This window comes from Oncorhynchus gorbuscha, linkage group LG22 (assembly GCF_021184085.1).
Source record: "Oncorhynchus gorbuscha isolate QuinsamMale2020 ecotype Even-year linkage group LG22, OgorEven_v1.0, whole genome shotgun sequence".
In the NCBI taxonomy this organism is placed as follows: domain Eukaryota; kingdom Metazoa; phylum Chordata; class Actinopteri; order Salmoniformes; family Salmonidae; genus Oncorhynchus; species Oncorhynchus gorbuscha.
The window spans coordinates 4,741,482-4,759,013 of NC_060194.1; the positions used below are offsets into that span (position 1 = coordinate 4,741,482).

General features: G+C 41.8%; 1 protein-coding gene across 1 annotated transcript in view; it reads left to right on the plus strand.

Moving 5' to 3' along the window:
• The window catches only part of klhl18 (kelch-like family member 18), a 55,882-nt gene that overhangs the window by 7,337 nt on the left and 31,013 nt on the right, over positions 1 to 17,532 (plus strand). Inside the window, exon 3 of the mRNA XM_046322281.1 lies at positions 8,379 to 8,519. Coding sequence (XP_046178237.1) covers positions 8,379 to 8,519 — 141 coding nt within the window. The remainder of the gene's footprint in view (positions 1 to 8,378; positions 8,520 to 17,532) is intronic.

The following is a 17,532-nucleotide window of genomic DNA, read 5'->3' on the forward strand; positions in this document are numbered from 1 at the left end:
TTATTTGGTTAATATTTTCTTAACTCTTCTTTAGGGTTGCACATTTTGGGGAATATTCCAAGGTGGAAACTATTAATACCATTTAAATGTCGATGTTTTTTGCATTGGATAGATTTACAATATCATATGGAGACAAACATAAACCTTTTACCTTATCATGAGTAGACATAATTACAAATGATTAAATCCTTCCAATATAAAAAAAAAAAGAGATTTAGTTATGAATTTAACTTGAATTACATGAATTGACTTTCACCTGAGATGATTTCACTGAACAACAAAAGAAAGGGAATATTGAATGATCCCCAATGATCCATCGCATCTCCCAAAAACATTTTCAACATACATCTGTAAAATAATAGTCGAGAAACTATAGCTTTGTTTGTCTTCAGGCTTCCGTGTCTTCTCCCTGGACCTCCTCAATGTTCACTTCTTGAACATCAGACTCTGAGGCCTCATCTTCACTGTCACTTTCCAACCTGGATGGCTTGTCAGGCTCAAATTTGCCCGGATGGCCACCAATCTTTCAACCTTTATTGGTCAGCCTGTTGTGTGCTTTGGTGTGTGTGTTCCCAAACAAGGACCGGTTGCACTCTGAGGTGGCTCATGTTGGTGTGATTTGGAGGATGATGGAGGCAACAGGGGAAAGAACCTCAGCTCCACAAAGTCCCTTCCACCAGGTGGCTGATGAGATATGTTGGCATTACTGCTATATTGCATCTACAAATCCCTTGCTTGGAAGTGTACATCGCCAGACTGCCAAGAACCTTGCCCTCATCGAGACCAAGGTGGTGAGACACGGTATTGATGACACCATAGGCCTTGTTGATCTCTGCACCAGACATGATGCTCTTGCCAGCATACTTGGGGTCCAACATGTACGCTGTGGCATGTATGGGCTTCAGGCAGAAGTCTTCACACTTTTTGATGTATTTCAGAACTGCTGTTTCCTCTGCTTGGAGTAACAGTGAAGTGGGCAGTATGGATTTCTTCTCTTACATCTGCAAGCAGAGTCTGAACTTCATACAGGATGGCATTGTCTCCCTCAATCCGTGCAATAGCTACTGCTATAGATTTCAGGAGTTTTAAGCTGCTTACCACTCTCTCTCAAAATACATAATCCAGGAGGATCCTCTTGATGGGGCTGTCTATATCGGCAGACTGTGATATGGCTATTTCTTGGAGAGACTCCTCCCCCTCCAGGAGACTGTCAAACATGATGACAACACCACTCCAACAGGTGACCTGTTGAACCCTCTACAACCACTGTGATCATTATTATTTGACCCTGCTGGTCATCTATGAACATTTGAACATCTTGGCCATGTTCTGTTATAATCTCCACCCCGCACAGCTAGAAGAGGACTGGCCACCCCTCATAGCCTGCTTCCTCTCTTGGTTTCTTCCTAGGTTCCGGCCTTTCTAGGGAGTTTTTCCTAGCCACTGTGCTTCTACACCTGCATTGCTTGCTGTTTGGGGTTTTAGGCTGGGTTTCTGTACAGCATTTTGTGACATCAGCTGATGTAAGAAGGGCTTTATAAATACATTTGATTGATTGTTGAACTCTTCATCCAGCAAATTAGTAAATAAAGCATGTCTGGTTGGAGGGGTGTATGCTAGGCGAAGAACATTCAGAAATCTCTTCCAATACACATTGTCTGTGAGCATCAGAGTTGAATCAGTTGCATACACAGCTCGAGCAAGACCTTCATCAGCATTTCTCTGATCACGTGATTGCTGAGGAAACTTTATGCACTTGGCCAGATGATTCTGCATCTTTGTTGCATTCTTCACATATGATTTGGCACAATATTTGCAAATGTACACAGCTTTTCCTTCTACATTAGCTGCAGTGCAATGTCTCCACACATCAGATAGTGCCTGTGGCACTTTCCTGTAAAGATTAGAAGATAAATTCTTTTCCATGTACAGATATATAGTTAAGCAGTTGAACAACTACTTTGTAAGATACATTTTTAAAAATGAAACATGTATGGAAACAGGTGAATTAACACTCCTCAGTTTGCAGGCTCAAGCAAGCTAAAACCCACATGGTAGCAAAAAACAACAAGCAGAAATTGGTAACAAGTTAGAAATGATTTAAACACACTTTACTGTAGGCTACTATTTACTAGTTAACCTGTAGTGACCTGTAGCCCAGCCCGTGAACGGGACCATTATCATCATCTGACACTAATTAGCATAACGCAACGGACATAAATCTTCCTTGAAAATATTCCTATTCATGAAAATCACAAGTGAAATATATTAGAACACAGCTTAGCCTTTTGTTAATCACCCTGTCATCTCAGATTTTCAAAATATGCTTTACAGCCACTGCTAGACAAGCATTTGTGTAAGTTTATCGCTAGCCTAGCATAGCATTACAACTAGCTATCAGCAGGCAACCTGGTCACGAAAATCAGAAAAGCAATCAAATTAAATCGTTTACCTTTGAACTTCGGATGTTTTCACTCACGAGACTCCCAGGTAGACAGCCAAAGTTCATTTTTTTCCCCCAAAATATTATTTTTGTAGGCGAAATAGCTCCGTTTGTTTTTCACGTTTGACTGAGAAATCGCCTGGAAATTGTGGTCACCATAACGGCAAAATATTCCAAATTAGCTCCATAATAACGACAGAAACATGGCAAACGTTGTTTAGAATCCATCCTCAAGGTGTTTTTCTAATATCTATTCGATAATATATCAGTCGGGACAATTCATTTTTCACTCTGACCGATTGGAGTAATGGCTACCTCTGTATTTATTGGATTTTTCTCAGGCTTTCGCCTGTAACATCAGTTCTGTTATACTCATAGACAATATCTTTACAGTTTTGGAAATGTTAGTGTGTTTTCTATCCAAATCTGTCAATTATATGCATATTCTAGTATCTTTTCCTGACAAAATATCCCATTTAAAACGGGAACGTTTTTTCCCAAAAATGAAAATACTGCCCCCTAACACCAAGAGGTTAACAAAAATCATGTATGTCATATCAAATATATTCACCTCACCCTGTATTGTAACTAAAACTTACCAGAAAGCATGTAGTCCTTGGCTCAGACAGTGTAGTAGTGTGGGCTCAATAGCATCTCATTAGTGTGCAAGATCTTGAGAATCAGCTCTGCGTGTGATGGAAGAATGCACTGTGCATGCAGAGGTTGCAATTCCTTTGAATTGGGGATTGTTTAACTAAAATATCCCACAAGACCTAGAATTGTCTTGTGTATCCCACGAAAAAAAGGTTCACTGTTATAAGCTAACTTTTTGATGAATTTAAGCAAAATTCCCGGGCTTAACTTCCCATGGAAAATTTGAGGAAATTTACCGGCAGGTTTCCGACCCTTTGCAACCTTACTCTTCTTGAACTGCTGGTTAAGTGCTTGTAAGTAAGCATTTTATGGTATGGCCCACTATTATTTGTATTATTTTACGTATTATATAATTTACGGATTTACGAGTGTTCTATAGAATTAGAATAACATTCCATTCCCATGATTCCATGATGTACTATAGAATTAGAATAACATTCCATTTCCATGATTTCAACAGTTCACCCAAGTGTTTTGATATATTTTTTGCCCATATTGTGCAACCCTACGTAGCAGTGTAGAAATTCTCAAATGAGTGCAGAAATGCAGGAAATTATTTTTGTTTGAAGTTGAATTGAACAGTATAAAAAAATCAGAATGGAGAAAGACTCATTGAAATCACTTACAATATATGTGTTGCCTCGCTAGGGTCACGCACTACTCATAAATCTAATTGTGTACTTTTAATCAAAAACATAAAATATTGTCAAATACCGCCCGTACTGTAACAAATTTGGAATACCGTGATATATACCGTGATATATTTTGGACATATCGCCCAGCTCTATGTTTCACACAAGTACACAATTGTAATCATTGGGCTTCCAGATAGGTGCGTTGAAGAGGGAATGAACTTCAAAAATGACCATTTTATAGATATTAGGTATTTACTTTATTTACAACAGTGCAGCTTTAAATTAGGGGTTTGGCCGGTGGGGCTTTACTTGGCTCATCTAGCCCCGAGTTGAAAAGTGTTTCCTCTGACACATTGGTGCTGCTGGCTTCCTGGTTAAGCTGGTGGGTGTTAAGGAGCGCGGTTTGAAGGTTCATGTTTCAGAGGACGCATGACTCCACCTTCACCTCTCCGGAGCCCGTTGGGAAGTTGCAGCGACGAGAGAAAAGGGGGGTAAAAGACGACAACAAAAAAACATGCCTATTTACTCTTTCATCTGACTGCTCAATCCACTGTCTAATAAGCCCAGCTAGGCAATTTATAAACTTGATCTCCACTATAAAAAGCAGACATTATCTCACATTACTTTTAAACTAACATTTAGTTTTCAACAGCGGAGATGTGTATAAACCCTGCTGTCTCTCCGACAATTGAAACATTGTTTCAATATTCAAATTCCATTCCATAGTAATGAACGCGTGGGAGTCAGGATGAGACTGACAGGAGGGCAGCTTTTCTCAGCCCATCAAAATCATGAATCAGTCAAATTTTTATGGTTATACATGGTTGAAGTTGGAAGTTGACATACACTCAGGTTGGAGTCATTAAAATTTGATTTTCAACCACTGCACACATTTCTTGTTAACAAACTATAGTTTTGGCAAGTCGGGTAGGACATCTACTTTGTGCATGACACAAGTAATTTTTCCAACAATTGTTTACAGACAGATTTTCAGCTTGGAAAATTCCAGAAAATGATTTCATGGCATTAGAAGTTCTGATAGACTAATTGACATCATTGGAGTCAATTGGAGGTGTACCTGTGGATGTATAGACTAATTGACATCATTGGAGTCAATTGGAGGTGTACCTGTGGATGTATTTCAAGGCCTACCTTCAAACTCAGTGCTTGACATCATGGGAAATTTTTTTAAATCAGGCAAGACCTCATAAAAACTATTGCAGACCTCCACAAGTCTGGTTCATCCTTGGGAGCAATTTCCAAACGCCTGAAGGTACCACGTTCATCTCTACAAACAATAGTACACAAGTATAAACACCATAGGAGCATGCAGCCGTCATATCGCTCTGGAAGGAGACGCGTTCTGTCTCCTAGAGATGAACGTACTTTGGTGCAACAAGTGCAACTCAATCCCAGAACAACAGCAGAGGACCTTGTGAAGATGCTGGAGGAAACCGGTACAAAAGTATCTGTATCCACAGTAAAACGAGTCCTATATGAACATAACCTGAAAGGCTGCTCAGCAAGGAAGAAGCCACTGCTCCAAAACCGGCATAAAAAAAAGCCAGACTACGGTTTGCAACTGCACATGGGGACAAAGATCATACTTTTTGGAGAAATGTCCTCTGGTCTGATGAAACAAAAATAGAACTGTTTGTCCATAATGACCATCATTATGTTTGGAATAAAATGGGGGAGGCTTGCAAGCCGAAGAACACCAGCCGTGAAGCACAGAGGTGGCAGCATCATGTTGTGGGGGTGCTTTGCTGCAGGAGGGACTGGGGCACTTCACAAAATAGATGGCATCATGAGGAAATAATGTATGTGGATATATTGACGCAAATTCTCAAGACCATCAGTTAAAGCTTGGTCGCAAATGTGTCTTCCAATTGGACAATGACCCCAAGTATACTTACAAAGTTGTGGTAAAATGGCTTAAGGACAACAGAGTCAAGGTATTGGAGTGGCCATCACAAAGCCCTGACCTCAATCCCATGGACAATTTGTTGGCAGAACTGAAAAAGCTGGTCTGAGCAAGGAGGCCTACAAACCTGACTTACACCAGCTCTGCCAGGAGGAATGGGCCAAAATTCACCCAAAAGGCTTAACCCGAGTTAAACAATTTAAAGGCAGTGCTACCAAATACTAAGTGGGTGTATGTTAACTTCTGACCCAGTGGGAACGTGATGAAAATAAATCATTCTCTCTACTATTATTCTGACATTTCACATTCTTAAAATAACGTGGTGATCCTAACTGACCTAAGACAGGGAATTTGTACTTGGATTAAATATCAGGAGTTGTGAAAAACTGAGTTTAAATAGTTTTTGCTAAGTTGTATGTAAACGTCCGACTTCAACTATATATACAAAATGATCAATAGAAAACAACAGGTAAAACAAAACAAAGTGCAGCTAGTGTGCAGTCTTTCCAGCTTCAGTTTGAAGTTGTTTTGTTGGCTAGCTCTCGAACAACCGTGTCCTGACGGGAGCACATTTTCTACACCAGGTGAAATCACGCCTCATTAGCTCATTGTTATGGATGTATCCAAATATCATTAGAAAACAAATGCCAATGCAGCTACTTTGTTGTTATTCTGACTGCACTGTTTGACGTAATTGTCAGTTAGCTGTAGTTGGCTCGCTAGCAATCGAGGGATAAGTATGCTGCCAGCCAGTATGGCAATGGAATATTTAGAACAAACGACTTGGTTGCGTCCATAGATACAGATCAAAAAGACTGAACAACCCGGTTGCATCTTTTGCAACCAAACCAATAGAACGAACGACTAGCCGACTTTGGAAGCAAACCTTGATTTGTGTCGGGACTGTTTCTTCTGGAAGGAAGAAATTGTATTAATAATCTGTTGTATAAAAGTGATAATGCCCTCAAAGCTGGTGTTTGGAGGATATTTGGGCACAGTATGTCGGCCCTTGACATCGTCTCGAGCTTAACACTCTTGCCAATATATCCTCCAAACACCGGCTTTTGGCATTATCACTTCATTATTCTATGGCTGCTTGTGACACCTACATAAGTGTCAACCCACATTTATTCAAATTTGTTTTTTCCTTGCCAAGAAATGTCCTTTCGTTTTGAAAGTTTGTTTCTTAAATCCTTTTTTATTGTTGTAATGATTTCATGTTTTTTCATCAATATTTGAAACAACTTAGCCTAGAACATACAAACCTTATATCAATCAAAAGAGGAGGGTGTCTTGTCCTGCTCCTGAAATCTGCTGCTGCGTTCAGCCCAGTCATCGGCAACAGAACATTGGGGTCGGGGCATGTCTGACATCAATGTGTGTGCAATTATAATGATGTATGAAGATTATATACACTGCTCAAAAAAAATAAAGGGAACACTTAAACAACACAATGTAACTCCAAGTCAATCACACTTCTGTGAAATCAAACTGTCCACTTAGGAAGCAACACTGATTGACAATAAATTGCACATGCTGTTGTGCAAATGGAATAGACAGGCGGAAATTATAGGCATTTAGCAAGACACCCCTAATGAAGGAGTGGTTCTGCAGGTGGGACCACAGACCACTTATCAGTTCTTATGCTTCCTGGCTGATGTTTTGGTCTCTTTTGAATGCTGGTGGTGTTTTCACTCTAGTGGTCGCATGAGACTGAGTCTACAACCCACACAAGTGGCTCAGGTAGTGCAGCACATCCAGGATGGCACATCAGCGAGATGTGGCAAGAAGGTTTGCTGTGTCTGTCAGTGTAGTGTCCAGAGCATGGAGACGCTACCAGGAGACAGGCCAGTACATCAGGAGGAGGCCATAGGATGGCAACAACCCAGCAGCAGGACCGCTACCTCCTCCTTTGTGCAAGGAGGAGCAGGAGAAGCACTGCCAAAGCCCTGCAAAATGACCTCCAGCAGGCCAAAAATGTGCATGTGTCTGCTCAAACGGTCAGAAACAGACTCCATGGGGGTGGTATGAGGGCCCGATGTCCACAGGTGGGGTTGTGCTTACAGCCCAATACCGTGCAGGACATTTGGCATTTGCCAGAGAACACCAAGATTGGCAAATTCTGGCGCCCTGCCTTCACAGATGAAAGCAGGTTCACACTCACATGTGACAGACAGTCATGAGAACATTCTGCTGCCTGCAACATCCTCCAGCATGACCGGTTTGGCGGTGGGTCAGTCATGGTGTGGGGTGGCATTTCTTTGGGGGGCGGCACAGATTTTGTTGTCAGCACATTCAACTATGTAAAGATTTTTATTTATTTAATAAGAATATTTCATTCAGATCTAGGATGTTATTTTAGTGTTCCCTTTAATTTGTTTGAGGAGTGTATAATATAAACATACTGTTGACAAGCAAGCTATGGTGTAATGGAATGTGTTGCCTTGTGTGGTAGGTTTTGGCATTCTAATATAGGTATCATAACCAGCCATAAATTAACGCAATATATGTCACAAGTCTAAATATGTCAAGACAATGTTATGACCATATAACAGCTAATGACATGTAATGTCAGCTGTTATGACATGGTTATGCCAGTTATGACACTGTGTCAAGTAAAGTGTTACCAAAGTAACTAATTGGGGGGAGGGGGGTTGTTTCTGTACTGGGCCACAGTGCTGCTCCCTTACGTCAGGTGTTGTTTCTTTTTCCCCCTTGGCAGTGCACTTGAAGCTTTGATCAATTTTGCGTATAATGGCCATGTGGCCATCGACCAGCAGAACGTCCAGTCCCTGCTGATTGGAGCCAGCTTTTTGCAGCTGCAGAATGTCAAGGATGCCTGCTGCTCCTTCCTCCAGGAAAGGTGTGTTCTCACATACGCATTATACACCCACACACATATTTAATTGGTCCTTGAAAAATGTAAATGCATGTGCCATGTGTTGGCTGATTTAGATTGATTGATCAAGAGAGAACCTTGTTTAACTTTTTTCTCCCTCACTTCACGTTTGGGCTGTTCAAACCACTGAGGCATTTAATCTCTCTGGGAAATGTGGGATGGTAGCGTCCCACCCCGCCAAAAGTGCAGGGCGTCAAATTCAAAACAACAAAAATCTCACAATTAAAATTTCTCAAGCATGCAAGTATTTTACACCATTTTAAAGATAAAATTCTAGTTAATCCAGCTACAGTATCTGATTTAAAAAATGCTTTACAGCAAAAGCACCACATAGATTATGTTAGGTCACCACCAAGTCACAGAAAAACACAGCCATTTTCCCAGCCAAAGAGAGGAGTCACAAAAAGCAGAAATATAGATAAATCTGATGATCTTTATCAGATGCCACTCATAGGACTTCATCTTACACAATACATGTATGTTTTCTTTGATAAAGTGCATATTTATATCCAAAAATCTCATTTTACATTGGCGTGTTATGTTCAGTAGTTCCAAAACATGCGGGGATTTTTCAGAGAGCCACATCAATTTGAAGAAATACTCAAAATAAACATTGATAAGAGATACAACTATTATATAACTTTAGATAAACTTCTCCTTAATGCAACCGCTGTGTCAGATTTAAAAACAACTTTACGGAAAAAGCATACCATGCAATAATCTGAGTACAGCGCTCAGAGCCCAAACAAGCCATAAAGATATCCGCCATGTTGTGTAGTCAACATTAGTCAGAAATAGCATTATAAATATTCACTTGCCTTTGATAATCTTCATCAGAATGCACTCCCAGGAATCGCAGTTCGACAATAAATTTGGATTTGTTCCATAAAGTTCGTAATTTGTCCAAACACCTCCTTTTGTTAGCGAGTCCAAACTCACGACGCACGTGCGTCCAGCGGAAAGGTAGGACGAAAAGTCCAAAAAGTTCCGTTACAGTCCGTAGAAACAAACAAAGTATAGAATCAATCTTTAGGATGTTTTTATTATAAATCTTCAGTAATGTTTCAACCAGAGAATTTCTTTGTCTGTAGAAAAGCAATGGAACACGAGGTAACTCTCACATGAACACAAGCCCATGGCACTCTGCCAGACACCTGGCTCAATCCCCTCTCATTCTAGTGGAAGCCTTGAAGTGCAAAATGACTCCAGAGACATTGAAATTTGGAATGGCAATGAGTTGAAAAACTACAAACCTCAGATTTCCCACTTCCTGGTTGGATTTTTCTCAGGTTTTCGCCTGCCATATGAGTTCTGTTATACTCACAGACATCATTCAAACAGTTTTAGAAACTTCAGTGTTTTCTGTCCGAGTATACCAATTATATCCATAATAGCAGGCAGTTTACTCTGGGCACCTTATTCATCCAAGCTACTCAATACTGCTCTCCAGTCACCAAGAGGTAAAAGCAGGCCTTAAGACTCACCTCTATCAGCTGGCCTGCCCTTCCTCTTATATTTGATTGTTGTGTTTTTTATATATATATATATATAACACTAAACATTCTAAGCTGTGGAGGGATTTCCTCCCTCCTACAATATTTGCGCCAGTTTTTGGGCTCAAAAGAAGTGCGCAGTCCTCTTACGTCGGCTGGCCACTTCATAATCTGCTGTGTTTGTCTTTTTGTTTACTGCACCCAATGTTCCCGGACAAAATAATTTGGCTTTATTTAGCCTACAGATATATATTTGATATACATCTTGATGAGGAATGCTTTTCCAACTGTCTTGAAGGAGTTCCCACATGTGACCGACCGACCGCCTTGATTCAGTCTCATGTAGCAAATTTTGAAGTTGTGTTACGGTTTGCAACTGCACATGGGGACAAAGATCATACTTTTTGGAGACATTTCCTCTGGTCTGATGAAACAAAAATAGAACTGTTTGGCCATAATGACCATTGTTATGTTTGGAGGAAAAAGGGGGAGCCTTGCAAGCCGAAGAACACCATCCCAACTGTGAAGCACTTCACAAAATGGTGCACTTCACAAAATAGATGGCATCATGAGGTAGGATAAGTATGTGGATATATTGAAGCAACATCTCAAGACATCAGTCAGGAAGTTAAAGCTTGGTTGCAATTGGGTCTTCCAAATGGACAATGACCCCAAGCATACTCCCAAAGTTGTGGCAAATTGGCTTAAGGACAACAAAGTCAAGGTATTGGAGTGGCTGTCACAAAGCCCTGACCTCAATCCCATGGAAAAGGTGTGGGCGGAACTGAAAAAGTGTGTGCGAGCAAGGAGGCCTACAAACCTGACTCAGTTACACCAGCTCTGTCAGGAGGAATGGGCCAAAATTCACCCAACTTATTGTGGGAAGCTTGTGGAAGGCTAACCAAAACGTTTCACCCAAGTTAAACAATTTAAAGGCAGTGCTACCAAATACTAATTAAGTGTATGTTAACTTCTGACCCACTGGGAATGTGATGAAAGAAATAAAAGCTGAAATAAATCATTGACTCAACTATTATTCTGACATTTGACATTCTTAAAAGAAAATGGTGATCCTAACTGACCTAAAACAGGGTATTTTTACAAGGATTAAATATCAGGAGTTGTGAAAATCTGAGTTGAAATGTATTTGGATAAGGTGTATGTAAACTTCCGACTTCAACTGTATACGCTACCGTATACGCTACTGTTCAAAATTGTATCACTTAGAAACGTCCTTGTTTTTTTAAAGAAAGCTAATTTTTTGGTCCATTAAAATAACATTCCATTTTTTCAAATGTTATTAATTACATGCATTGAATACAACAGGTGTAGACCTTACAATGAAATGCTTACTTACGATCCCCTAACCAACAACGCAGTAATTAAAGAGCAGCAGTTAAATAACATTAGCGAGTTTTATGGCTTGGGGGTATTCGCTGTTTAGAAACCTCTAGGACCTAGACTTGGCATTCCGGTACCACTTCACGTGCGGTAGCAGAGAGAACAGTCTATGACTACGGTGGCTGGAGTCTTTGACCATTTTTACGGCCAGAAATTCAGTCTAGACATTAATATTGTAAATGACTATTGTAGCTGGAAACGGCTGATTTAAAAATAATATTTTTTATTGGAATATCTACCTGGGCGTACAGAGGCCCATTATCAGCAACCATCACTCCTGTGTTCCAGTGGTACTTTGTGTTAGCTAATCCAAGGTTAATTGATCATTAGAAAACTCTTTTGCAAATATTTTTAGCATAGCTGAAAACTGTTATGCTGATTTAAAGAAGCAATAAAACTGTCTGCCTTTAGACTTTGTTGAGTACCTGGAGCATCAGCATTTGGGTTCGATTACAGGCTCAAAATGGCCAGAAACAAAGTACTTTCTTCTGAAACTCGTCAGTCTATTCTTGTTCTGAGAAATGAAGGCTATCCCATGCGAGAAATTGCCAAGAAACTGAAGATCTCGTACAATGCTGTCTACTACTCCCTTCACAGAACAGCGCAGACTGGCTCTAGCCAGAATAGAAAGAGGAGTGTGGGAGGCCCTGGTGCACCCCCCCCCGCAAACCCTAGTCTCAACGTCAACAGTGAAAAGGCGCCTCCGGGATGCCGGCCTTCTAGGCAGAGTTGCAAAGACAAAGCCATATCTCAGACTGGCCAATAAAAGATTAGGATGGTCAGCATCCCGGAGTCGCCTTTTCACTGTTGACGTTGAGACTGGTGTTTTGTGGGTACTATTTTATGAAGCTGCCAATTGAGGACTTGTCTGATCAATTTGATGTTATTTGAATGGACAAAAAATGTGCTTTTCTTTCAAAAACAATGACATTTCTAAGTGACCCCATACTTTTCAACAGTAGTGTATATGAACAAAATGACCAAGTAGGAGACCTGGAAGGCAGGAAAAATAACATTCATGTACGAAATGGTCTGATATAAATCTCTTGGTTCAGATCTTTAGGAGACATGGTGCATAAATGGTGAATTCAATAAAGTTCTCTTAATAAAATATTATCTGGATCTTACCCCCTCCTAGGAGTCTTAACATGTTCAATACCGTTGTATCTTAGAGAGCTGATGTGTTGACGAGCCTCCATGACATGCGCAGCCACAGGGTGTCTCTGGTCAAGAATCCTGATATTGCTCCTGTGTTCTGCTATTCTTTTTTTCAGAGCTCGTTTAGTTTTTCCTACATAGCATAGACCACAAATACACTTGATCAGATATATCACAATTTTTTTGTGTAACAGGTAAAGAATCCCTTAATATTTTCAGCCTCTTGAGGGGGAAGAGATGTTGTCATGCCATCTTCACTACTGTGTTGGTTTGTGTGAACCCCATGATAGATCCTTAGTGATGTGGACATAGAGGAACTTGAAACTCTCAATCTGTTCCACTACAGCAACGCCGATGGGAATGGAGGCGTGCTCGGCCCTCCGATTCCTGTGGTCCACGATCAGCTCCTTTGTCTTTATCACTGAGTGTTTGTGGAATTCTAAATTCCTAATTGTTTTGTAGCCAAAACCAAATTCGCACTCTTTCTATTTCATTAATGAGTTGTAAGTTTATTAATTATGCATGAAGTAGATCGAGACCAGTCTTAAAAGCCAAGGTAACAGCGTTTATTTCAAGAGTACTGCCACATACACATATTTCCACAGGTTATAAACTGAAAATGACGTCAGCGTTTTCTAACGTTTTTCTCGAGCCTTCGCTCCACGCCTGAAGTCAAGGTCAGTCAGTATAAATCAGCATTCTAGACAGTCTGGAGATAGTCCGTTCCTGCCACCTGGAGATTGTACAAATGAATGAACTAAGGAACAGACCTTCATTGTTACTAAACTCCTGACTACATTATATACAATTGGGAATGGGAGCAAGAGAAAAATTCATATACAGTACATTATAGCATTTGGTCTAGTCAGTTCTGATTGGAATGTATACATAATTAGTCATTTCAACCATAATTTCCTCCAACACTGAGGGAGAGGATGTTGTCCTGGCACCACACTACCAGGTCTCTGACATCCTCCCGATAGGCTGTCTCATTGTCGTCGGTGATCAGGCCTACCACTGTCTTGTTATCTGCAAATGTAATGCATGTAGAATTTATGTAAATGTAGTGTAGGATTTATGGGTGAACAGGGAGTACAGGAGGGGACTCAGCATGCAATCCTGAGGGGCCCACGTGTTGATGGTCAGCGTGGTGGATGTGTTACCTACACTCACCACCAGGGGGCGGCCCATCAGGAAGTCCAGGATCCAGTTGCAGAGAGAGGTGTTCAGTCCCAGAGTCCTTAGCTTAGTTATGAGCTTCGGGGCACTATGGTGTTGAATGCTGAGCTGTAGTCAATGAACAGCATTCTCACATAGGTGTTCCTCTTGTCCAGGTGGGAAAGGGCATTGTGAAGTGCAGTATCTGTTCCCTTGGTGTTCTGCTTGAAACATGTAGGTATTACAGACTGGGTCAAAGAAAGTTTGAAAATGTCAGTGAAGACAGCTCATCTGGTAGGCTCACGTCACTGGTTGCGGCTGTGATTACCTTTGTAATCCGTGATAGTTTGTAAACTCTGCCACGAGCGTCGGAGCCAGTGTAGTAGGATTTGATCTTAGTCCTGTATTGACTCTTTGCTTGTTTGATGGTTCGTCGAAGGGCATAGCGGGATTTCTTATAACAGTCCGGATTAGTTTCCCACACGTTTACATTTTTTAAATAATAATACAAGATATATATTTTATTTAAACATACACCATACATTGAAACGGAATCTGGAAAGCTAACCTTTGTCAAGGTTTTATCTGGACTATATAATTGGTTTCTCTCTTTTCATTGTCAGTATCCTTTTTCAGCATTATAACATCCATAGTATCTTAGCTTCAGAAGCTTGTGCATTCACCACATGTTGTGCTTGTTCTTCAGACTTTCTTCTTCAAGATATCAACAATTGCTTCAGTATGTGTTCAAGCTAAGATACCCTTGGGAAAAAATATGCTTAAATGCAGTATTTTATTTTTAGATGGAAAGATGAAAAGCATCAATCTCTGAATAGTCCTGAAGTGTCTTTTCCAATTGAAAGCCCACCACTGACTTCATCCAGTGTCCAGAAAAGTGGATTGGCAGTAAAGGCACATGTCATTTGCATAATTTCTTACAATATTTTTTGTATTACAAATTGTAATACAAAAAATATTGTATTTGTGTCTAAATTCAACTCATGTGTGTGTGTGTGTGTGTGTGTGTATGTAGCTCAAAAATAAAGGGAACACTAAAATAACACATCCTAGATCTGAATGAAATATTCTTCAATACTTTTTTCTTTACATAGTTGAATGTGCTGACAACAAAATCACACAAATGATCAATTGAAATCAAATTTATAAACCCATGGAGGTCTGTATTTGGAGTCACACTCAAAATTAAAGTGGAAAACCGCACTACAGGCTGATCCAACTTTGATGTAATGTCCTTAAAACAAGTCAAAATGAGGCTCAGTAGTGTGTGTAGCCTCCACGTGCCTCAGATGGTCTCCTGACATCTCCTCCACGTGCCTGTATGACCTCCCTTCAACGCCTGGGCATGCTCCTGATGAGGTGGCGGATGGTCTCCTGAGGGATCTCCTCCCAGACCTGGACTAAAGCATCCGCCAACTCCTGGACAGTCTGTGGTGCAACGTGGCGTTGGTGGATGGAGCGAGACATGATGTCCCAGTTGTGCTCAATTGGATACAGGTCCTAGGGAACGGGTGTGCCAGTCCATAGCATCAATGCCTTCCTCTTGCAGGAACTGCTAACACACTCCAGCCACATGAGGTCTAGCATTGTCTTGCATTAGGAGGAACCCAGGGCCAACCGCACCAGCATATGGTCTCACAAGGGGTCTGAGGATCTCATCTCGGTACCTAATGGCAGTCCGGCTACCTCTGGCGAGCACATGGAGGGCTGTGCGGCCCCCCAAAGAAATGCCACCCCACACCATGACTGTTAGCACCGCCAAACCGGTCATGCTGGAGGATGTTGCAGGCAGTAGAACGTTCTCCACGGCGTCTCCAGACTGTCACGTCTGCTCAGTGTGAACCTGCTTTCATCTGTGAAGAGCACAGGGCAACAGTGGCGAATTTGCCAATCTTGGTGTTCTCTGGCAAATGCCAAACGTCCTGCACGGTGTTGGGCTATAAGCACAACCCCCCACCTGTTGACGTCGGGCCCTCATACCACCCTCATGGAGTCTGTTTCTGACCGTTTGAGCAGACACATGCACATTTTTGGCCTGCAGGAGGTCATTTTGTAGGGCTCTGGCAGGGCTTCTCCTGCTCCTCCTTGCACAAAGACGGAGGTAGCGGTCCTGCTGCTGGGTTGTTGCCCTCCGACGGCCTCCTCCACGTCTCCTGATGTACTGGCCTGTCTCCTGGTAGCGCCTCCATGCTCTGGACACTACGCTGACAGACACAGCAAACCTTGCCACAGCTCGCATTGATGTTTCATCCTGGATGAGCTGCACAACCTGAGCCACTTGTGTGGGTTGTAGACTCAGTCTCATGCTACCACTAGAGTGAAAACACCACCAGCATTCAAAAGTGACCAAAACATCAGCCAAGAATCATGGGAACTAAAGAAGTGGTATGTGGTCACCACCTGCAGAACCACTCCTTTATTGGGGGTGTCTTGCTAATTGCCTATAATTTCCACCTGTTGTCTATTCCATTTGCACAACAGCATGTGAAATGTATTGTCAATCAGTGTTGCTTCCTAAGTGGACAGTTTGATTTCACAGAAGTGTGATTGACTTGGAGTTACTTTGTTTTTAAGTGTTCCCTTTATTTTTTTGAGCAGTATGTATGTATGTATGTATGTATGTATGTATATATTCATATTCAGCAAAAAAAGGACAGTCTTTAAAAGGTATGATTTTTACGAATTATCTTCAGATATCTTCATTGTGAAGGGTTTAAACACTGTTTCCCATGTTGTTCAATGAACCATAAACAATTAAAGAACATATGTGGAATTAAGGTCAGCAGTTAATTATGAAAACTTAAGACATTAAAGAGTCCTTTCTATTGACTCTGGAAAAACACCAAAAGAAAGATGCCAAGGGTCCCTGCTCATCTGTGTGAACGTGCCTTAGGCATGCTGCAAGGATGCATGAGGACTGCAGATGTGGCCAGGGCAATAAATTGCAATGTCCGTACTGTGAGATGCATAAGACAGCGCTACAGGGAGACAGGATGGACAGCTGATCGTCCTCACCATGGCAGACCACGTATAACAACACCTGCACAGGACCGGTCCATCCGAACATCACACCTGTGGGACAGGTACAGGATGGCAACAACAACTACCGAGTTACACCAGGAATCCACAATCCCTCCATCAGTGCTCAGACTGTCCGCAATAGGGCTTGTAGGCCTGTTGTAAGGCAGGTCCTCACCAGACATCACCGGCAACAACGTCGCCTATGGGCACAAACTCACCTTCGCTGGACCAGACAGGTCTGGCAGAAAGTGCTGTTCACGGACGAGTAGCGGTTTTGTCTCACCAGGGGTGATGATCGTTGAAGGAGTTTGTGTTTGGAGTGGGATTGAGGGAATCTGTAGCTCAGTTGGTAGAGCATGGCGCCTGTAACGCCAGGGTGTGGGTTCGGGACCACCCATCGTAGAATGTATGCACACATGACTGTAAGTGGAGGTGTCCGTTGGCATATATTGTTGTCTGGGGCGGTGTCACAGCATCATTGGACTGAGCTTGTTGTCACTGCAGGCAATCTCAACTCTGTGCATTACAGGGAAGACATCCTCCTCCCTCATGTGGGACCCTTCCTGCAGGCTCATCCTGACATGACCCTCCAGCATGACAATGCCACCAGCCACACTGCTTGTTCCGTGCACGATTTCCTGCAAGACAGGAATGTCAGTGTTCTTCCATGGCCAGCGAAGAGCCCGGAACTCAATCCCATTGGGCATGTTTGATCGGGGCTGTCTCCC